We start from the raw sequence: 23,769 nt of genomic DNA, 5'->3' as shown, positions 1-23,769 counted from the left end.
AGTTGCTTTAAAGTTTTTAACTGGATATAAAAGGATAATATTTCAGTGCAGCTCTGTGGAGATCACTCATGGTGAAGGGGGCAAAAACCAAACAAAAGATTACTGTTAGAACAAAAGAATAAACCTTCCTAATTTTATATGTATATATTTATCTTTGAAAGTATATAAAATTTATTTATATTTTATTTAATATTCATGAATATTTTATGAAATCTTAATGTTGATGTTTGAAATTAATACATTTATAAATATATTTATAAAATATAAACTTAATTTTATATATAAATGTCTACATATTTATATAATTCCTTGTTTTAGGAATTTAATATGTATTTTTAAATTTAGGAGGGCTTGTCCTTTTGTTTGTGTGTGTGTAAACAGAATAGATTGCACAGTGAGAGTGTGTTCTGGTTACTGTTGTTTCATAACTACTCCAAAGTTTAATGGATTAAAACAATAACTTATGAATTCTGTAGATTAGGAGTTCGGTCATGATTTTGTCTGGATGGTCTTTGTGGCATAGGCTGAGGTTACTTAATGGGTTTCAGCTGGTGGATGTGGGTCCAAATGGCTTTACTCCCCTTGTCTCATGCCTTGGTGATACTGGCTGAAAGTTTGGGCTCAGAACACCATCATGGAACCTCTGCAGCATGGTGCTTTGAGGGTTATCAGACTTCTTCATGGTATCTGACTTCCCCCAGAACAAGCATACCTAAAGAAACAGGTAAAAGTTTCATGGCCTCTTCTAATCTAACTTTAAAAGTCACATATAATCATTTCTACCATGTTCGTTTGCGTGTGAGTCATAAGGCCAGCCAAAATTCAAGGAGAGGGTGATTAGACTCCACCCTCTTGATGGGGGAACATCAAGGTCACATAGTACAAGGACATGTGGGATGCAAGCACGTATCTTGGGAAAATATACTCTGACACAACTATTCATACAGAAGGCTTGTGTATATATAAATAAAGCATAAAATAGTATAAATAGAACTGAGATCAACTTCAGTTACATCAAAAGTTACCTTAATTGTTCAAAGAAAACAATTTTCCGGTTTGCTGATAAAGCAGAATCTAACTCTTTACAGTATTTTGCTGTAACAAAGAAATAAAGGTTAAACACAGAAGAACTATATAGCTATTAAAAAAGAATGAGAGATGCCTATATACACTACCAAACAGTGTTCTTACTGTTAGTAAGACTATTACTGTACTTACTGTTAAGTAAAATAAGCATGTTGGAAGAAATGTGTAGGTTACTGTTTAATAAAGGAGCAATACGTGTGTCTATATATGTTTGGGTGAATATGTGATGTACACATAATTATATATATTACATAAAATAGCAGAATAAGTGTAAATATACTTACATATACATATGTATCTGCTTCTGTTATTAAAAATGTAAGAATACCTTTATTTTTCTAATTTTAATTTTTTTTGTTTGTTTGTTTTTTAGAAGAGGGAGGCAGAGGCAGGTGGTGGGCCAGAGGGAAAGAGAGAATCTTAAGCAGGTGCCACACTCAGCGTAGAGCCCAGTGCAGGGCTCCATCTCACAACCTTGAGATCATGACCCGAGCCAAAATCAGGAGTTGAATGCCCAACCAGCTGAGCCACCCAAGTGCCCCTGGAAGAATAAACCTTTATTTAAATGTTTATAATAAACCTTTCTTTAAATGTTTATAATAAACCTTTCTTTAAATGTTTATAATAAACCTTTCTTTAAATGTTTATATATAGTGACCAGGATAGAGTAGGGTAGAAGAGAGGGCTAGAAGATAAACTTTTTCTTTAATATCCTTGTTTTACAGATGCAACCTTGGAACTATTTTACCTACGTATTAAAAACAATGAAAAATTTAAAAAGCAACCCCTAAAAATTGAAGTCGAAACTAAATAAGAACAAATTAACCTAAATGTATATCCAGTTGGCAACATTTAACACCTAGGGAGGAACTACTCAGAGTCACTTTAAAGCAGCCATCAAACTGTGAATATATATATATTTCTTTCTCTACTAGACCATGCTCTAAGTAAGATAAAAAGAAGTAGGGAAAGTAATTAGCTGTTTTCAGTAATGATGTCATGGTCTTAGTTGCTGGTGATGTTATTTTAAGGCTGTTGTGAATATAATATTGGATAAAATTTAAGTCACCATGCAGTACTCTGTTATTCCCAGCGTCTTGAGAACTAGAATTTCTCTTATGCAAGAAAGCACATACAGATACAAGATAGAATAGATTAATTAAAAACCTAACGGTCCTAATTTTTAATTAGAAGAACCAGTATAGGGGCGCCTGTCTGGCTCAGTCAGAGGAGCATGCCACTTTTGATCCAGGGGTCATGAGTTTAAGCCCCACGTTGGGTGTAGAAACTACTTAAATAAAACTTTTAAAAAAGAGGAAGAACCAGTATAAACTTGAAGTTCATTTTGTATTTTCATCCATATCTCTTTCCATCAGTCTGTCTGTATCTTAGCTATGTCTACACAAACTAAGGTTTGCCACGAGGTAATTGTTGAATTCTAATGGATACATTATACTGTCTACTAACGTTTATATTTTAAATTTTATATTTTTAAAGGACAATAAAATAACATTTTATTACATATTAATGTGAGCTTTTAAATGTTTTTGGGTTTTTTGATAAATTGTTGCTTCAGTTAATCTTAGTACCCGTAAAACAAACTTGATGACTACGGTGAAAGAAAGAATAACTCCACAGTAATCACGCTTACTCTTACTCTGTCTTCTTAAACTATACAAAATCCTAATAAACAAGGTACTTGCTCTTGCTGTAAGACTGGTTTTATAAGAAAATCTGATAAGCTCTAACCTAATTTCTATAAAATAATTTATTATAAATAGAGAAGAAGGTATAAGTGTGTAAGTATATAATTGCAATATATTTGAAAAAGTACTTAAGCTTTTATTAATAGATTTGGTCGTTTTTTTGATATAGTCTAAAATAGTTCATCTTTAAAATCATACTTGTTTTTATATAAAAACGATCTTAAAATGTTTATTCAAATTGTTTTGTGACTTATTTTGGCATTTTGAAAATTTACAAATTACAAAATGAATTGAAGTCTATTTAATTTTTTAATTTTGAAGGCATATTTTTGCTGTATTATTGACCGTACACAGGTTCTGCATTTACGCACATAAGAGTAATGATTTCCTCAAGGGGAAAAAGACAGTAAACAAAGCATCTATTACAAGTCATTATAGGATTGTTCTTTTTAAGTATAAAAATCAGAATAAATTATGAGTTTTAATTTTTTTAATTAACAGTTAAATTAGATAGTAATATGAGATTGATACTGGTATTTGATGCATGAAAGTTGTCTTTTTAATTGATTAAATGTGATATGAACTTTATTTTTTTTTTTAAGATTTTTTATTTATTTATAAGACAGAGATAGAGACAGCCAGCGAGAGAGGGAACACAAGCAGGGGGAGTGGGAGAGGAAGAAGCAGGCTCATAGCAGAGGAGCCTGACGTGGGGCTCGATCCCATAACGCCAGGATCACGCCCTGAGCCGAAGGCAGACGCCCAACCGCTCTGCCACCCAGGCGCCCCGTGATAAGAACTTTAAAATAACATATGGGAAAATTCTAATTCAGTCAGTTCTAACTTACAGTACACTTAGAAAATTGTTAATTTTTTTTTTGAAACTTGCATATTGGCCAAAATCTTATACAGGTTACTCTTTTAAGGTTCTAACCACATTTAATCAAATATAAGACAGCTAACATATTTAATACTTTATTTTCAAGTAATGTACTTTTTAGAATGTAAAGTATAAATTTATTTTTTTTCCCCATCAGAATACAGTCGTTTTGAAGCCAAAATACATGACTTACGGGAGCAGATGATGAATAGTAGCATTAGTTCAGGATCAGGTTCTCTTCGAACTAGCCAGAAGCGATCCCTCTATGTCAGGTAAATTTTTTTACTTCTAATTATGGCAGTCCTTATTTATGCATGCAAAGTCCTTCACATTTTTTACTATGACTGAGTTAGTTTTACTGTAGAAAAATACTTTGCAGGGGCTTCTGACTGGCTCAGTCGGTGGAGCATGCAACTCTTGATCTCGGGTTGTGAGTTTGAGCCCCAGATTGGGTGTAGAGATTATTTAAAAATAAAATACAAAAAAATATATATTGCATACCGAGGAAACATTTTATGATTGATTTCCTGAGTGTGTCTTTCAAGAGTTGGGATGTTATTGTATTAATGAAAGTTATACAACCCCTTGAATAATAATGAGTGACTATACTGCAGCTTGATATGTCATAACATCCAACACTTACTTTTATATTCTTTATAATAAAATATTCTTTGAGTAACATTTAATTACTATAGCAATTTCCATAATAGCAAAGAGAGCTTATGTAAATAATAGTTTAAAATGTGAATAGCTTCAGTAAAGAACACAGATTCAGGAAATTTCTACATGTATTTTTTGAATACTTGGAAGAAGACAAGCGTTGTTATTTTTCTATAATTAATGTGATAGCATAAATCTAATAATAGTAAATAGATACCATTAGTATATAAACTGTTCTTTTTTACTTCACTGGGCAATAGGGCGTAATACTGATGACCTATTTGTATTCTGTATACTTTTTTTAGTAGAGCTTTTCCTCAGCACTTTATCATACTATTATTTTAACTTTAGTAGATGATTACAGGTAATCTCTACCTGTAGAGATTTTTCTCACTTTCTTCACTTGTTCTTTTCCTACCCCTTTCATTCCTTATGCCCTACCAGTGATCTGGGAATCCTTAGTGTATCAGATTTTTCTTTCCTTCCACTAATTCTTGCAATATTTATTAAATTCTTCTGTTCCAGAGTCCTTAAAGTGTTTTGTGATATTGATATCCACAGAAAAAGGAATAACATTTCTGTTTATACTCTCGTTTTTTCATTTTCTTCTTCTTTCTTTTCTAATTTTAGTATAATTAGGTTTTGCCTTTAATAAGTGATTCATTAAAAACTTCCAAAGACATAAAAATCAAAACATTAGGTTATATTTGTTTTAGGTAGATTTAATAAATCATCTTTCCTTTTTGTTATTTTTTAAAGAAGTAAATATTTTTACAAGTTATATATTATCAGAAAACTTAATGAAAAACAACTGTCACCTCCCAACAGTCCCCAATTTCATTCTCTAAAAATAATCATCTTCATTTTCTTAGCAAACTCCTTTGCCTTTCCCTCCAGATTTCTAAATAATATGCATATACTGCTGTTCTCTAGGTTACCAACTTTGGACATTATGGACTTACTGCCATAGTAGATAACAACTTTCTCTTTCACATCAAACCATTCTGCCTCTTCCTGTATCACTCAAACATAGTGCCGTCACTGTTAATACAATTAATAGCATTTAGAGTCATGTGACTGTGTAGTATCTGTCATTACTTTCTCAAGTAGTGTATTATGACCATGCTTCCTTTCTTTTGCAACCCTTCATTTTTCCTGGGCATAATAATTGTGCCATTTTTATTTGCTTAATTGTCTATGTACTTATTACTAAATATCTTTCTTTATCTTACAGTACTCTGTAGAGTTTTTCACATGATGAAACATGTGGTTGCACATATGATCTTATCACTTCAGATTTTTTCCATCTTTTTTTTTTTTTTTGAGAGAAAGAACGAGACTAGATGCATTTGTGAGCAAGGGGGCAGGGAGAGGCAGAGGGAGAAAGAGAATCTTAAGCAGACTCCTTGCCCAACATGGGGCTTGATCTCATGACCCTGAGATCACGACCTGAGGCAAAATCAGAAGTGGGATGCTGAACCAACTGAGCCACCCAGGCATCTCAGTTTTTTCCATCTTTCTGCTCCAGTCTGGACCAGTTGCTCTATAGACTTGTACAGGTCTCACATGGGAATTGCCTTTGCCACTGTCTTACTCCTTTTAGCTTTCTGCTGTGTCAGAGTCTGTTTTTGAGATGCCACCTTTTCTTTCTCAACTTTTATTTTACCAAAGCACATTCTTCAATAAATTCTTGAGGAGAGGGTGTGTGGGGGATACTTTTTGAATCTTAGCATGTCTGAATATGACTTTGTCTTTTACTTCTTAGAGAATTTGGGGTGTGGAGGAGGGTATAATATCCTATTTTATTTTCTGAGAGCCTCCTCTTACATAATTGATCCTTGTTTTGTCATCTTCTTATTTCATAGATATATCTTCTCATGTTTCTGTAATATTTTCTTCTGCTTCTCGAATTCTCTGCTTTCTCTGTATTTCTTTTTTTTTAGTTGTTTTCTTGTTTTTTATATGTGAGGCAATCTTTAAATATTTAGTAATCCTTATGAATGGAGAATGAAGCCAGTGGATTTAACTAAAAAATAATTATCTTTGTTCATTGCCCTCTCCCACCCCAGGTCATTCTTTGGGGTCATTAAATATTTCTAGAAAAGAACCTTTAATCCCTTGCCTGCAGTGTAAAACAGGTTGCTAGAATTTCAGTTTTCAGTGTGCAGATTCCTTTTTAATCTATCTGTTTTTAGGGGCACCTGGGTGGCTCAGTCGATTAAGCCTCTGCCTTCGGCTCAAGTCATGATCTCTAGGTCCTGAGATTGAGCCCCGAATCAGGCTTCCTGCTCAGCAATGAGTCTGCTTCTCTCCCTCTCTCTCTCTCCCCCCTTCTGCCCCTCCCCACCACTCGTTTTCTCTATTTCTTTTTTTTTTTTTTTAAGATTTTATTTATTCTACGGAGATAGAGACAGCCAGCGAGAGAGGGAACAGAAGCAGGGGGAGTGGGAGAGGAAGAAGCAGGCTTAAAGCGGAGGAGCCTGATGTGGGGCTCGATCCCATAACGCAGGGATCACGCCCTGAGCCAAAGGCAGACGCTTAACCGCTGTGCCACCCAGGCGCCCCAATCGTTTTCTCTATTTCAAATAAATAAAGTCTTTTTTAAAAAACCTGTTTTTAGCCTAGCACCTTTCCCCTCCCCATCAAGTTCCAAAGTACAGAGCTTCCCAAATTCATTTTCTTTAGAAACTAAACGTCTTGTCTTCTGTAGGTTTAGGAATAGAAGGAATCTGGACGGTCTAAGTGCTATATGAAATGTTTCTACCAGTTCTTCTGTTTTCACTGCTGTAACTTATCTCTGCCTACCTGGATTCTGTACACTTCTGCTTCCTGAGCATTTCTAGAGTCATACAGAGTAAATTATTCCAATATCCCTCTCTTCAGACACCCCATTTAAGCTTCCTCTAATCTTTGGCACTGAACAGGTCTACCATAAGATCCAGCAATAGCACTACTAGGTATTTACCCAAAGAACACAAAAATATTAATTCAAAGGAATACGTACCCCCACATGTTTATAGCAGCATTATCTACATTAGACAAATTAGGGGAACAGCCCAAGTGTCCATCGACTGATGAATAGAAAATAAAGTTGTGGTGTGTGTGTGTGTGTGTGTGTGTGTGTAAAATGGAATATTATTCATAAAAAAAGAATGAATTCCTTGCTTTTTGCAATACCATGGATGGAGCTAGAGAGTATTATGCTAAGCGAAATACATCAGTCAGAGAAAGACAACTGCCATATGATTTCAACCATATATGGAATTCAAGAAATAAAACAAATGAACATGGGTGGGGGAGGGAGAGAGGCACACCAAGAAACAGACTGAACTATAGAGAACAAACTGATGGTTACCGGAGGGGAGGTGGGTGGGAGGATGGATTAAATAGGTGATGGATATTAAGGAGAATACTTGTGATAAGTACGGATGTTGTATGGAAGTGTTGAATCTCACCATATTGTACACCTGAAATTAATATTACACTATATATTAACTAACTAGAATTTAAATAAAAACTTTTTAAAAAGATAGGTTTAAAAAGGTGGTTAACACTCGGGGTGCCCTGGTGGTTCAGTTGGTTAGGCATCTACCTTCGGCTCAGGTCATGATCCCGGAGCCCTGGGGTCAAGCCCCATGCTGGGCTACCTGCTTGGTGGGGAGCCTGCTTCTCTCTCTCCCTCTGTTGCTCCCCCCTGCTTGTGCTCTCTCACTCTTGCTCTCTCTCAAATAAATAAAAAAATCTTTTTTAAAAAGTTGGTTAACACAAAAAGGAATATGATTTGTATCCTAATGTCCATTTGCCAAATTAGAACAAAAAAATGAATAAATTGTATTATAAATGTAATTGCTAGGATTCTTTCCTCAAGAGAACTATTTTGGATAAGAATTTAAGTGTTGTACATTGATCAAATAATAGAACACAATTTTTCTTCTTATAAAATTTTAAAAGATAACATTTTAGTATTTTTTTCCAAAATATTTGGCAGCAGTAAAAGTCATCTGTAGTTAGTTTTCATCATTGTTATTGACTCTGAAAGTTCTATTGACTCGAGCTTTGTGAACAAATGGAAGGAATAACTAACTGACACAATAGTCACTCTGTTAATACAGTCTTACAGTCCACAACTCATGACTCAAATCTGTCAGGGAGTTTGTCTTCCCCAGTGTGTATAGCCAAAATAAAGAGAAGAGTACCTCTTAATATTCACTCTTTGTTTATTAATTTAGAGCAACACTCTAGGTTTGTCTTCATTTTAGAATTCAATATGGCTTGCCATTGGATTATACTAAAAGGATTTTTTTTAATTTCTCATTCAGTATTGGGGCGCCTGGGTGGCACAGCAGTTGGGCGTCTGCCTTCAGCTCAGGGCGTGATCCCGGTGTTACNAACACTCTAGGTTTGTCTTCATTTTAGAATTCAATATGGCTTGCCATTGGATTATACTAAAAGGATTTTTTTAAATTTCTCATTCAGTATTGGGGCGCCTGGGTGGCACAGCAGTTGGGCATCTGCCTTCAGCTCAGGGCGTGATCCCGGTGTTACGGGTTCGAGCCCCACATCAGGCTCCTCTGCTATGAGCCTGCTTCTTCCTCTCCCACTCCCCCTGCTTGTGTTCCCTCTCTTGCTAGCTGTCTCTATCTCTGTCAAATAAATAAATAAAATCTTTTAAAAAAAATAAATAAAATAAAATTTCTCATTCAGTATTGAGAGAAATAAGGTAGTATACCTAATTTTAAAAACTTACTGTAAGTCAGTGTTGCTATTTCTTTTTTGTTTTTCTGTATATAGTGCAAATTCATGAGCTTGGCATTATTTTGCCTACTATTTGTTTAATTATTTATCTGGATTATATACACTCACAATCCTATGTTAACATTGGTAATATGATAAATAGTCATGGGGGGTACTTGGGGGGAGGCTCAGTCAGTTGAAGATCCAACTTTTGGTTTCGGCTCACGTCATGATCTCAAAGGTTGTGAGATGGAACCCCTCGTTGGGCTCCTTACTCAGCAGGGAGTCTGCTTGACGATTCTCTCCGTCTGTCCCTCCCTTCACTCACACACACTCTCTCTCGCTCTAAAATATAAATAAATCTTTAAAACAAACAAAAACACCAAATAAACATGTACTTTTTTGGTCTTTATCTAGAGCCCTTTTTGATTATGACAAAACTAAAGACAGTGGCCTTCCCAGTCAAGGGCTGAACTTCAAATTTGGAGATATCCTCCATGTTATTAATGCTTCTGATGATGAATGGTGGCAAGCCAGGCAGGTTACACCAGATGGGGAGAGTGACGAAGTTGGAGTAATTCCCAGTAAACGCAGGTAAGTAAAAGTCCATTACAGTCTTACCACTTGAAAGTAGGGCAACATAGACAAATAATTGTTGATTTTTAAAATTATTTTACTGAGGGTGATTTTATGCTTGGTTTTCTATATGTTTCACAAGCATTTAATTTTGTTCACCTTATATTATAACCAACGACATAATTAAAGAATATGATGCCCCCAAAGAGATCTCTCTAAAGCTCCTACTTAGTTGCTTAGAACAAAATAAACATATTTAAATAACTTTGCTATCTGTCTATACCATTGAATGGAGAAAGATGTAAAAGCCTCTGTACTTATCCATGTAGGTGGTGATGAAACCTACTAAACTTTCAGGATTTTTGATTGTGTGAATTGCCTCCTTTAGACTTAAAAATTGAAAGTGTAAATCAGAATTTTTAGAAGTATCTGGTATTTGCTTCACATCTCTTTTCTTGCTTAATTTAGAAGTATTGATGTATTCACTGGTCTTTCCTCTTTGTTTTTAACCATTTATTATAGCGATACATACTTACTATCTACTGGCAAAAGTGGTTAAGTGGAGATAGTCTTTGAACAGTATGATCCCAGCATAAAAAACCCTCTCTAGGTCTGTGAAATGCTGCTGAATGTCCCTACACATGTGGGAAAGGTATTAAAATGTCAGTTCATAATTCTCCCCAAATCTTATTTGTGAGGTCTGATTCGTGCAGATCATTGCCTGAAAGTCTTTTTAAGTTTTAAGGTAGCCAGCAAAAATCATTAATGAGACATTAATGTTTATTCTAGCTGGTTAATTCACTTCAAGTCAAACTTATGATGTAATACTTATTTTAAGAGTTTATAATTCATGTAAGTATGCCAAATCATACACCTACTTATAGACCTCTACCTATATATATTTATATTAATGTTTATAGAAGTTGAAATATAGGAATATTAAGGTATTATCAAGATTTGTAGTTGTGGTTTTGGGATTTATGGCTATTCTTGGCTAGATCCATATATTTAACAAGATCCAACTGTTTGGCTAGATAGATCGTGTATTTGGTGGCAACTCCTCTTTTAGCAATGCAGCCCTCAGCATAACTTTTTTCCTAGAATAGAACATAGTCTGTTTTAAATTCAGAAATGCTTCCTCTGTCTCTGTGCCTCATTGAGTCAGTAGAAACCTCACATCTTAAATATCAAAGTCAGAGTTCCTAAAAATTGTCTTATCCTTTGGCACCTCCTATCTTGCATAGGCTTTATGTGTGCCTGCAACAAATGAGAAATACACTGACTTTGGTGGAAAGACATTCTTTTCCTTTTGTATAAAAATTCTATGAAGTTGGGTTTTTAAGTCAGAAGTGCCCTAAGAGACTTATCTTAAGACCTCTCTAAATTTCCAAATTTATAAATAACATAGAATATAATTTTTCTTCCATAAACTACATATGAAACCACGACTGATTATGCCGTTACATTCTTGAATGTATTTAAAACTTTTATTTTCTTAAATAGAACTATCTTAGACATCTTTACTGAAGTCACTCAGCTACTTAGTGTACAAGGTAACAATGAGAAAACAAAGCCATTTTGAATTGTAAACGTTTACTCACTAAATGTTAGTTTTGCAGTGCCCTCAGTAAGTGCCTAGGCAAAATTACAGATCAGTTAATCATGTCGTGGACTCTCTAATCGTGTCATGGATTGTTCTAGAATAGTAAAAAGCTTTAAATCCATGACTGCTAAGGTTCTTCGGTACCCACAGTTAAACTATATCACTAAATAATGAAGAAAATGCATTTATTCATAGACTATTTTGGTAAGTTTTTCTGCTATATACTAACATAATTGCTGTGTTGAATTAAAGATAAAAAGCTTAATTTACATGAAATTTTACAAGGTTCATATTGGTATTACAATCTACATGAAACATTTCTTTTGATGTAGTTTTCTGACTTGCTTATTTTGAATAGTTAATACTTTAACAAGGTTCAAAATTCAGAAGATCTAAAAGCTATACAGGCTTCCTCTTAACCTTGTACTCACAGCACTCTTTTCATTTTTAGAGGGATAACTAAGGTTACCAGGTCTTGTATATCCTTCCACAGATATTTTAAAGCTCTTTAAAACTCTTTCTGTATACTATAATTGGTTACTTTATGTATTTATACAAAACTATCACTGGAGTTAAATTTAATTTTTGTATTTCCCATTTTTTAATAAAAATTTCAGAACTACAGAAAAGTAAGTTCAAGAGGAAGAATAGTACAGGGAACACCCACATATCCTTCACCTACTTTCACCAATTGTTAACATTTTGCCCTATTTGCTCTCTCTCTCTCATGCTTGATTTTTAGCATATATGTATGCCCCATGCTAAGCTAATATTGAAACAACAACAACAAAAACAAAATCCAGAAAATTGCTAAACTCAGAAGTGGTTCCTCATAATAATTTCAGTATCATATGGAATGTGAGTGCATCTATAAGTACACATGTACTGTATTTTGATACTTCACAGGTGGTTTTGTTTTGTAATGAGCCCTGTATTTTATTTTCAGAAATTATAATTAATTTTGGGATACAAACCTTGACAGCTTCTGAAAGTTTTAAAATATAAAAATGCCCCATACTAAAGTATCAGTTCTGATGATTTCTTATTAGACCCTTAGATATTTTGGTATACTTTAAAAATAGCATTCTATACTTTGACAGAGTTGAGAAGAAAGAACGAGCCCGGTTAAAAACAGTGAAATTTAATTCTAAAACAAGAGGAGATAAAGGGGTGAGTATATGAAATATCTTTTTCTAGATATTAGTAATTGAGAATAATAGGCTTTTTCATATTTCTTACCAGAACTACACTATTAAAATCAGAAGGATTTTGCCATTAGAGTTAACTATCACCAGCTCTTGCCATGATGCTTTGTAATAGTAGATGCTGAAGTAAGTCTTTTATTAAATTAAAGCACTCATTTTACAGACCTTTCCAGGTTATCGAAACTGTCATTTGATATATTCTTAACAACATACTTTGGTGAGGTTATTTTTACAAGTGAAATAAATTCAGCCTTCCTTCAGATATCCAGTTAGAAACTTGTATTAATCATGATAGCTAATTTAATAATGCATCTTCTGAGAAAATATGCCCCAGAATATTATTAACTGGGTCATAATGTAAGTTTCTATTTCCCCCTTCATGCCTGATTGTAATTTATTAAGAGAATCCATGCTTAATATTTGAATCAATATGAATTTTTATTTTGAGGGAATAAAGAAAGAGACAGTAGAGGACAAGTTTATAGACGGTCAAGAAATACTTCTAAATTCTTTCATACATAATTTTAAAGGTGTTTTTGTTTTCATTTTTAAGTTCTGCTTGAATCTAATGGATGCCGGTGAATGAAAGAGATACTGCAGGCTTTGTCCTGCTCTGTGTGTGTAATTACTACAAGGGAATATTGTAGTCATAAGCCTGAAGAAATAAGCTGAACACATATGTTGTCTTGAAATACTATTCATAGGAATGTTTTATGTTTGCTTTTTTTAATCTAAAGCAAAAGTTTTATTCTTTTGATCATATTTCAAATGAATGTGGAAAGTTAACTTAGCAAATTAACCCTCTCATCTGTACTTCTCTGATAGCACTAAGCACTCAAAGGCTTAAAATTTAAGATAAGCAATATCCTCAATCAAAGAAATTAAATCTAAGTAAATTGTATAATGTATTCAGTTATTTTAGAAATGATAATTTCCTTTAAAATTGCAGCTTTCAGAAAACAAAAAATTACATAGTGTGATCTGAAGCAATATTTAGAATAGAAATTTGGGGGAAGGAAAAAGCCCAAGTAAATGCTCAGGATTTGAAATTTATACAGTGCTTTTGGTGCTTGTTTTATATATGTCTTTAAAAATAACTTAGTAAAATACACTGTCAATGTATTGAAAAAGAGATTGCATGTTGTAACTTTTCTTTCATACTGTACTGTAAGAAGTTAACTGAATTAACGACATATTTAAATCTTAGTCTTGTTTGTTGACTGTAACCAACCTTATACACAGTCACTGTGTCCTAACTCAGCGCCAAAAGGATGCATGATACTGAGTGGGGTAAAAATACGCTTGCCATTGATGCAGAACTGCATTTCTTTCTGTACTACCATTTCCCATTTTGAGTTCCTCTTTTCCTTTCCTTACATGGTGATTTATGGACTTACTTCCACTGCAGACTTATAACATTTCGGTTTCTCATTAACATTTTTAACATTCATTTAGCTATTTTGACATACCACATATAGAAATTATATACTTTATATATATATATATCATGATTTTGTGATATTTTATCAGTTCTTATATTTATTACACAATCTCTCCTGCAATATAGCTTTAATAACAATAAGTAATTAGACTATTTTGTGTTGAAAATGTAGATAATCCAGAGATAGTTTCTTCAGTTTTGTGTTTTTCCTACACATATTTGTCGTCTTTGCTTTGGCTATTTTCACTTTTAATAAATTCTTCATCTGAAGGACATTAAATGTATTACAATTAATTCTTAACTAACAAGCATTTCTTTCTGTCCTATATTATGGTATCTTTATGATATCTCATTTTGGCTAACTGCAAAGATATCAAAAATCAAAACATTTTAAACTTCATGTTTCTTTTGGTTGTTTGCTGTGAAACTGACTCTGACCACTATATATGCAGTAGGAGGGATAAATACTTTTTATTAAAAACAAAGCAGTTTAGTTAGATACCATAAAAACTATTACTAAATTCATTAATGATTTTCATGAACAAGAAGATTTAGGCATTCCCTAAATTAGATTATCATAAATTTTTCTCTATTGAAACTTGTTTTCTTCTGTTTCTCTTTTCTAAAATTTGGATTCAAGCAAAGATTTTTATTTAAATAATGCTACTTGACAGTCATAAGTCCAAATTTCTTGCGGTATTTTTGTCATCAACTTAATTTTTAATTTCTGCTTAGAGTTATCAGAGCCTTCAAATTGTAGGATTGCAATCAAGACAGTTTGTTGGACTAATGAACTATGAATTTATTAATCCTGAATTATTGATATGAAAAGGTAAAAATAAAAGTTTAACCTTGTTTTTGTGTTAAGATTTCTACCAAAACAAATCATTTCAAGTAATAGAATTTGAGCATAAATTACTTTAATCTACCTCAGCACCTTAATTACCTGTGATGCTTAAAAATAGAAACATGCTAAAACATACTTCCTGATGTGGATATACTTCAAAATAATGATAACATTTTATGACATTGGATTAAACTCAAGGAAAGTCAGAAAAAGATTTTTTATCCTTTATATTGTTCTGCTTCAAAAAGTAATAATTCCTAGTATCATTGGTAGGTCAGGCCATTTCCTTCAAGACATGGATATCTGTGACAGAAATTTAAAAAGAAGTTATTCATCTTCGATAACAGCACCTTTCTTTATGTGACATGGTTTTAAATCTGTGAAGGCACAGATGGGACATTGAAGAAGGGAAAAAATCTGTTTCCAACATCTGTGTAGTAAGGAACATCAGATCAGCTGTGCAGCTCCTCCATAACAGTTCTGGATAACTCTTAGAATCTTTTTTCTTAAAATTATTAGAATCTTCATTGCCTTTTTGGCTTTTATGGGCACTAACTTTTTATTCCCTATTCAAGATATGGTGCCAATGAATTAAATCTTGGTTCCAGTTTATTTATATATACTTTTAAAAATAGATAAATATAGTAGAGCTTAAAGACAAATCAGTTAGGATGGCATGCAAGTTGGCAAGGAGAGCTCTGACTCTTCTTTCTTGGTGGGATAGCATCGATAAGTCTTTTGGTGGAATTCTGTGTGCTTGATGGACCCCTCTTAGTTTTCTTCTCATTTTCTGATTCAGAGTAAGCATTTAGTTATCTTTTTTCTGTTCCAAAATAAATAAATAAATAAGATTGGTTCATTGTTTTTAAATATTCAGAACTAGCAGCTTTCTCAGTTGTTTTGGTTTTCTTTTTTTATAGTGGCTTTTTTTTTTTTAGTTCATTGGAGCCACAAAAAAGGGGAGGGAGGGAATATGCTCAAGCCAGAGGGAAATGGAGACTATTACTTGCTGCATAAAAAATACCTGAATAGCCTACAGTAACAATTTAAAACAACATTTGCTATAGAGAACTTCACACCTGGGAATCTTCTAGAAAAATATGGATTGATAAGAACAGATGTTAGCTGGTTTGTACTACAGTAGTAGCTAATTTGAGTTACTTTTCAAGTAGCACTTCTTATTTCTAGGTATTACTGAATTACACTGTAAATTTTTAAATATTTTAAGTTTAGAAACGTTAGTGGAGTTAATACAAAGTTAGAAATTCACTTTGTGATTGATAAAATTCATATACAAACTGCACACTGTGGTCACAAGAGTCAGCTTCCACAGAGCTGCTAGGCTGGGCCTTTGTACGCACAGATAGTAGACATCCCTTTGTTTTGCCCCTCCTTCTCTTCTTCAGCAGTCATTCAATGACAAGCGTAAAAAGAACCTCTTTTCCCGAAAATTCCCCTTCTACAAGAACAAGGACCAGAGTGAGCAGGAAACAAGTGATGCTGACCGTAAGTATGTGGATCCAGCGGTCAACTGAAGATAAATGTAGAGGGACCTACTGCCCTGCAGTTGGTTGTTACCATGGAGACAGTTTCAAGAGCTGCAACAGGTTACTAATTGTCTTAACCAGGGATAACTTAACAGACAAATTTACATACCAGTCTTAACTTTTTCTGGCACCTTAGGAATTCTTAATTTAAAGTTAACAGTACTTTTAAGTTATGTGTTTAAAATAAAATAATTTGATGTAAGGGTTCTTAGAAGAAATACTGAAAATGCTCTCAAAGAATATTTTGGAGGAAAATTACGGATACCTGAGAAGCTGCTTAATGATTTCTAGGTATAGCATTGACAGTCTTTGATCATAGATCTTGTGGAATCATTCCATTTTATCCTATGTGTTCACTATATGGAGACAGTCTGAATTTTACTTTTAAAATAACAGGAAGTCTCAAATTTTGCTTCTCTGCACTAAATCAGCCTCTAAGCTAGAACTTTGATTCCTTTACTTTAGTACATTACATTCAGCTGCTAGCTTATTTCACACTTTAAGAAATCTACAAAAAATGCTCTAAAATATGTGCACCTGTAATGGTCTTGGAACTGTCTCTTATTGTAGCACCAATTTTATGCATTACTGACAACTATTTTCTTTGATTATCTTTTTATTGCTTGCTCTCTGGGAACTACTCTCTACAGGAGATCCCTGACGACATGGGATCAAAAGGCCTGAGTAAGTGATCAAAATACTCCCAAGTTATTTTTTAACCTCCATCTACAGACCTACCTTTTTCAGATACATTTTGAGATTCATGGTAGTGCCTTTCTGGCATGAGGAGGTATATGATTTAGATTGCTTTTAGACTTTTCATGTAAAATAATGTGCTTGGGATTTTTATTTCTATAATACATACCTTTTGTTTTTCTAATGCTCCATTTTTCACATGTCATTTGAAAAACTGCTCAGAATTACATTTTCCTTTTTGAATTTTTATGGCAATTACCTTTGCTAGGGATTTTTTTATGTAAAAGACTTTTTTTTAAAGCTTTTTAAAATAGTACTACCTGTCTTCATTGTTAGAATGTAGAAAATAATCTTGCAGTTTTATGTCCCCTGAGGTTTTTTGTTAAAACAAGTTAAAATTACTTTGATTCTGGATTAGAAGAGCATTGCTATAATGTGAAACTGTAGAATATAATGAATCTTAAGTTAATAGAGAAGAATTGTGGACCTCAAATTCAGTAACAGTTGATGTAGGGGGTCGGAAATTGTAGATCTCTTTCTTGGAGGTTGTAAATTATTAAAAGAATTGTAAGAAATATTATCCTTTATTTTTCCTTTAATCAAGATGTTGTCCATGGTTTTGGGTTTTGTGTTCTTATTTAATTTTCTAACTAGTACTTAATCTTCATGTAAAACTTGGTACAGTTTGTTATATAGGAGTCATTCAGTAAATGGATGAAACAAGTCATTTTTTAGCAAACAAAATTTTAAATTTAGATGTTCTCAAATTGATTATGTATGAAAGTTTACCAAATATTACTAAGTTATTTTAGGTGACAGTGACTCATAGAAGTAATCTCATATGCTAAAGTTTTTTTCCTGGATAGTTCTTTCTATTTGGATTATTAAGCATTTTGAAAACTTTCTGTAATTCATTGGTCATTAAGGATATAACCAATATTGGGGCACTTGGATGGTTCAGTCAGTTAAGCATCCAACTCTTGACCTCAGCTTGGGTCTTGATCTCAGGGTCGTAAGATCAGGCCCCACATCGGGCTCCATGTCCAGCATGTAAAAAAAAAAATATATATATATATATATATTATACACACACACACACACACATAAAACCAATATCTTTAACTTTCTAAGATCTACATTAATAAACGTTATATTTCATAGAAGGTTTTTTCCCTTGATTTATGCTAACTTTGTACTGGAATTTTAATCTAAAGTATAGGTACTTTTATTTCAACCTTAACGATTAAAGGTTTGTGTTAGAGTGGAGGCGGTATGCTTTATATGTAATTATTTCTATATAGACACGCTTGGTTATTTTGCCTGTGCCTTTTTAGGTTTCAGCAAGAGCCACAAATTTACTTTACTAGTGGCACCCTTTTTTAATCTTTTACCTTTGGGGAAAATAATCAGTGAAAATCTTTAAAACTGGAAAATATTTCCATAGATTCTTAATGCTATAGAATTTATTTTGAGAATGATTTGTTTAAGAGGTATGATTCAGCATAAGGACCCACAGATTTTTATTATCTGCTGAATCATTATAGAGACTGTGGAAAAACTCATTGGAAAGGAACTAAATGAAGAATTTGTTTACTATGTTGATACTGTTATGATGGATGATAATTACACCTTGACCATATCTTAATTTCATCTCTCATTTTGATGATTGGGACTTGATATGAGAGACAAATGAAAAACAGTAACTGATTATCGGCAGTGTCCTTTAGAAAAGGACTTAATTTTTTGAACAGAGACTCAAGATCCCTTGAATGATGGGTTTTATGCTTCATCTTACAGGAACTAAGATAATTTATTCACCTGGTAACTTGATGATCAGATCAAGATTTTGTTTGGAAAATACTGAGGGAGATGGGAAAATATCAGTAAAAATTCTAAACCTGGTTAAAACAGATGACTAGCAGTTGTCAAGGTGCCAGTTATTATACAACAGAAAATGCTGGGAAAGGGTGGTCAGGGACATTATTTGTAGCCTCAGTAATACAGGAAATAAACTAAGCAGAATCCTGTGAGATTTTAATATAAAGAAATAAATGTGACTTCTGTAGATATTTATCAAGCCTTGTTGTTGAAACAGGACTCATAAAGGGACTGAGAAGGAAAGGCATAAATTGTTTCAGAGAAACAAACCCGATGAGAAGTAGAATAACACTGAATATCAAGAAAGATGTACATCTACATGTAATTTCATATAACCTGTGAAAAATAGGGCATTTGATTGAAGAGGAGAGAAACAAAAGTGATATCCTAGAACACTTTTCATAGACATGAACTCAGTGAGTCTACAAAAAAGAGAATCAAATAAATCATTGATTTGCCCTGTTGAGAGTAGAGGAAACAATGAGAGAATTTGCCCTTCCAATCCTAATTTTGACTATCAGATCTAAATAGAATATGATGGAAGTCTGAGAGAATGCAAGTAAATCATCATAGCTTGTGAAAAGCTAGATAGAAATAGAAACGTGTGCAGCTTGTATTTCTTAAGGCAACTTTGAAAAAGGTCAGAAGGAAAAATGTAAGATTCCTTCAGCAGAGACTAAAAAGAAAGAAATTCAGGAGAGGCTGTATAAGGTGCTCAGAAGTGAAATCATGATACACAGTTTCATCCAAGGTTTGTACCTATAGCACAATTTTTATAGCTTTCCATTTTGTAGAACACCTCAAAAACTCCTACTTTGGGGAGTGAATTTTAAGGAAATAGGACAAGATATAAAGTTAGGCACATAAGAAAGATATGTAGGGGCACCTGGGTGGCTCAGTCGGTTAAGTGTCTGCCTTTGGCTCAGGTCATGATCCCAGGGTCCTGGGATCGAGTGCTGCATCAGGCTCTCTGCTCAGCGGGAAACCTGCTTCTCCCTCTCCCTCTGCCTGCCGCTCTCCCTACTTGCGCGCACACTCTCTCTCTGTCAAATAAATTAAATAAATAAAATCTTTAAGAGAGAGAGATGTAATGGGAAGCCTTTCTTCTCATCTCAAAGACTTACAGAAGCAAAGTTGTGTGGAGCTCTTAGATGCCAAAACCAGACTTATTTTTATTTGTACAAAGAATAAGTGTAAGAGTAGGAGTATTGTTTGAGATTGGTGACAGGTAGGTAGTAGTTCGGGAGAGCAGAGAAAAGGCATATAATATGTTCTCAGGAAGAAATGTTTGATTAGAAAGGGGAGACTTGGAGACTTGGTTAGAGAAATTTGAAATGTCTGTGATCGTCAAACAACATAAACAAAATCAAATTAAAATTTGAAGAATATACCATGTATGTCAAAGGGATATCTTTACACTATGAATTTCTAACAGATCAATAAGAAACAGACTAATTCTCTATTCGATAACTGAACAAAGGATGTGAGAAGAATGCTCAAAAGATAACAAATGAAATGAGTATATAAAAATACTTAATGTCCCCAGTAATCAATAAGCAAAATGATGGTTTCTACCCATCATCTTGGCAAGCATTACTTTTAAAGGAGAACCCAGTGGTAGAGTTGTATGGAATGACTAGTTTTAATATATTGCCATTATGCATATCTGGAAAAGTATATCTTTTGACCTAGTAATTCCTCTTCAAGGAAATAGGATATCCTAAGTATGTAATCAGAGATAGAGATAAAGGTTTATATATCAGGAAGTTTATTTTAATTTTATTGAGAAATTACAGTCAAAAAAATTTGAAGCCATTTGGGAAGTGTTAATGAAGTTTGATTTATCCATATTTTGTAATATGTAACCATTGAAAATCATATTAAAATATGACATGGGAAAATGCTCATAATATAAATGAAAAAATAAAATATGAAACTACATATATTATCTCAGACTACATAAACATATATTTAGGGCTGCTTTGAATAGTGTTGCTTTGAACATTCTTGTACATGTCTTTTGGTCAACATGTATATGCCTTTCTATTGGAAAAATACCTGGGAAAGGAATTTTTAGGTCATACATACATACATCTGTTGAGCTTTAGTAGTTACTGCCAAATAGTTTTCCATAGTGGTTGTACCAATTTCACCACCCCAAGTAGTATATGAGTTCCAGTTGCTACTTACGTTCTTTGTGTTTGGCATATCTGTTTTTGTTTTTGTATTTGTTTTTTTTTTTTTTTCAATCATAGCCAGTTCTAGTGGATGGTAGAGATGTCCGTTGTGGCTTTATTTTGCATTTCCTGATAAGTAATTACAGGGGAAACTTGGAACATCTTTTTATATGTGTATTGGATAGTTGAATATATTTTTTGATGTAGTTTCTTTAAAAATATATTTTTAATTATCAAGAAGAAAGCATTTTACTTTTCTAACAAACTCCCAAGCAGTGACAATGATGCTATTCCAAGGGCCATGCTTTGAATAGCAAGATTTTATTATAGAGTTACATAAAAGGGTACTTGAAAGAACTTGAAGAATTTGGTTGTATAACAGCTATCGGTAATCTTAGAGAACTTGAGATGAGTAGGAGAAATCCCCAGAAAAGACAGAAAAGAGATTTGTTAGTAGCTTTAACTTTTTACTATATAACATGCCAAATATATTCAGTAGTAGAAGAATAGCAAAATAAATCCTGCAAATATTCATTTACCCAACTTCTGTAATTGTCAACTCATGGTTAATTTTGTTTCTTCTATACTCCCACTTAATCTCCCCCTTCCCTCATTCCATTGCAATAACTAATATTTCTCTCTTTTATGTATTAGAGATTGTAGAGTACAATACTAATCCTAATATAAATTTAAGAATTTTTTTATGTGTCGTTCCTACTTTGGGGAGTGAATTTTAAGGAAATAGGACAAGATATAAAAAGTTGTATAAATGAAGACATTCCTAATTGTTGATGTTGGTAGAAAATAATTTAAAGCAAACTAAAATGTCTGAGTAATAAGTAGTAAGGTAAATTATGATTTATCAGTTCAATAGAATATTATGCAACAATTTAAAATGATTGTTTTGAAGTTCATGTGGTAACATGGGAAGAAATTTTTAAATATAAACTTCTAAAAAACATCATTTTACACATGCTTGTCATATGTTATTCAGTCTTTTAATTTTTAATGTCCCTGCTATATTTAAAATATTTATAATCATAATTAAGAAAGTTATATCCTTACACCTGAAACTAATACAACATTGTATGTCAACTTACTGCAATTTTTAAAAAGGAAGAACAAAAATTATATCTTGTCTTTGCAGGTTAGAATAACAGACTTATTTTTCACTATGACAGCAATTCAAGAACTATTATCTTCATATGAAATCTTACATTCTACCATTCTCAGAACTTTTCAGTAGTGCATCTTGATTTTAGGAGACTCTGTGGGTGGTATGGTACAGCAGATATTTCTCCTCAAGCTGTTTTCTTATCCTTTAAAAATTTTCTCCTTTGCCTCACATAAGAAATTTAGATTTCTCTTTCTCCTGTGGAAAGTTTTGTTTTTCAGTTTTTATAATTTTTTTTTACTCTCCGGAGATACTTATTGAGAGAACATTCAAGATTACATGGGAAGAGTACCTGGTGTTTATCAGACAATCAAGTTATGAAATGGGGTCACTTTCAAGGAAAGTCCAGGCAATTTGCAAGTAGATGTATTTGCTTTATCTTTTTTGCTTGTCACATCAGAGTTTCTCAGAAATACTAGTCTATTTTAAAATACAATCCTACCTTCTAGAATTCCCTTCCGTTTGACTTCTTTTTTTGGAGCATATGAATCTATGACATCTAAAATGTTTTATCTGTATGATCTCAGAAACATGGATTTTCATTTCTCTTCAGGAACAAGAAAGAAGCTGAACTAAAAGCAAGATCATTTATTTTTTAAGATATCCCTTCATTAAAATGAGCATCTGTTTGCTCAAATATAACTTGTCTCTTTTGTCAGTCATTATTGTTTCATAAATTAAATGGTGCCAATTGCATTTTCTCTTTTTGGGTTCTGTGTCTACATTTGGACTAATTTAGGATCACTTTGCCCTCTTTGTCATATTCTACTTATTTGTTGTAGATTTTGTTGATAAACTGTGTTGTACAAAAATGGAGCATTGTCCTTAATTACAGGGTTTCTTTCCTTCTGAATTTATATTTATTTGGGAAGAAAAACTTTTCAAAGAAAATCAAAAATGCTTTTTAAAAATTCTTTGAGTATGTGTGATTTATATCTCAACATTTTGTAATGTCACCTTGTGTTTATTTTGATAATTTGCTTTTTTAAACTCATGACACTGTGTTTTCTTTATTTTTTCCATTGTCCTGCAATTTCAGAGCATATAACTTCTAATGCCAGCGATAGTGAAAGTAGTTACCGTAAGTGTTTTAAGTTACTTGTTCTTTTGTAATCACAAGTAATATATATCCTTGGGGACTTTTTTGTCTTAGTGATATATTCTAAAAACTGAACATCAGATGCTTAATATTTTAAAATCAGAGAGAGCCAAGTAAAATTCTATACTTGAAAAATAAAGTCATACTATGTACAAAAGTTAACAGTTCCAAAATTTTAATAAAACTCTAAAATCCTTTTTACAAGCAGTGCTATTCGTGTACATAGTACGTGTGTGTGTGTGTGTATCTTTTACAAGAAAATATCTTNTAGTGATATATTCTAAAAACTGAACATCAGATGCTTAATATTTTAAAATCAGAGAGAGCCAAGTAAAATTCTGTACTTGAAAAATAAAGTCATACTATGTACAAAAGTTAACAGTTCCAAAATTTTAATAAAACTCTAAAATCCTTTTTATAAGCAGTGCTATTCGTGTACATAGTACGTGTGTGTGTGTGT

At 33.0% G+C, this 23,769-nt stretch overlaps 1 protein-coding gene across 10 annotated transcripts in view; it reads left to right on the top strand.

Annotated features, from left to right (window-relative positions):
* Positions 1 to 23,769, top strand: part of DLG1 (discs large MAGUK scaffold protein 1) — a 1,062,265-nt gene that overhangs the window by 1,013,706 nt on the left and 24,790 nt on the right. For 4 of the 10 annotated variants that reach the window (XM_034660398.1, XM_034660418.1, XM_034660392.1 and 1 more), the window contains 5 exons: positions 3,830 to 3,944; positions 9,484 to 9,660; positions 12,346 to 12,415; positions 16,145 to 16,244; positions 23,250 to 23,291. In XM_034660398.1, coding sequence (XP_034516289.1) covers positions 3,830 to 3,944; positions 9,484 to 9,660; positions 12,346 to 12,415; positions 16,145 to 16,244; positions 23,250 to 23,291 — 504 coding nt within the window. Of the gene's footprint in view, positions 1 to 3,829; positions 3,945 to 9,483; positions 9,661 to 12,345; positions 12,416 to 16,144; positions 16,245 to 16,935; positions 16,970 to 23,249; positions 23,292 to 23,769 lie in introns of all 10 variants that reach the window. The other 6 variants (XM_034660430.1, XM_034660414.1, XM_019796961.2 and 3 more) reach the window with 2 other exon arrangements.

This window comes from Ailuropoda melanoleuca, chromosome 1 (genome assembly GCF_002007445.2).
Source record: "Ailuropoda melanoleuca isolate Jingjing chromosome 1, ASM200744v2, whole genome shotgun sequence".
Taxonomy (NCBI): Eukaryota; Metazoa; Chordata; class Mammalia; order Carnivora; family Ursidae; genus Ailuropoda; species Ailuropoda melanoleuca.
The sequence above is the reverse complement of the archived record's forward strand: the minus strand, read 5'-3'. Positions and strand labels throughout refer to the sequence as shown.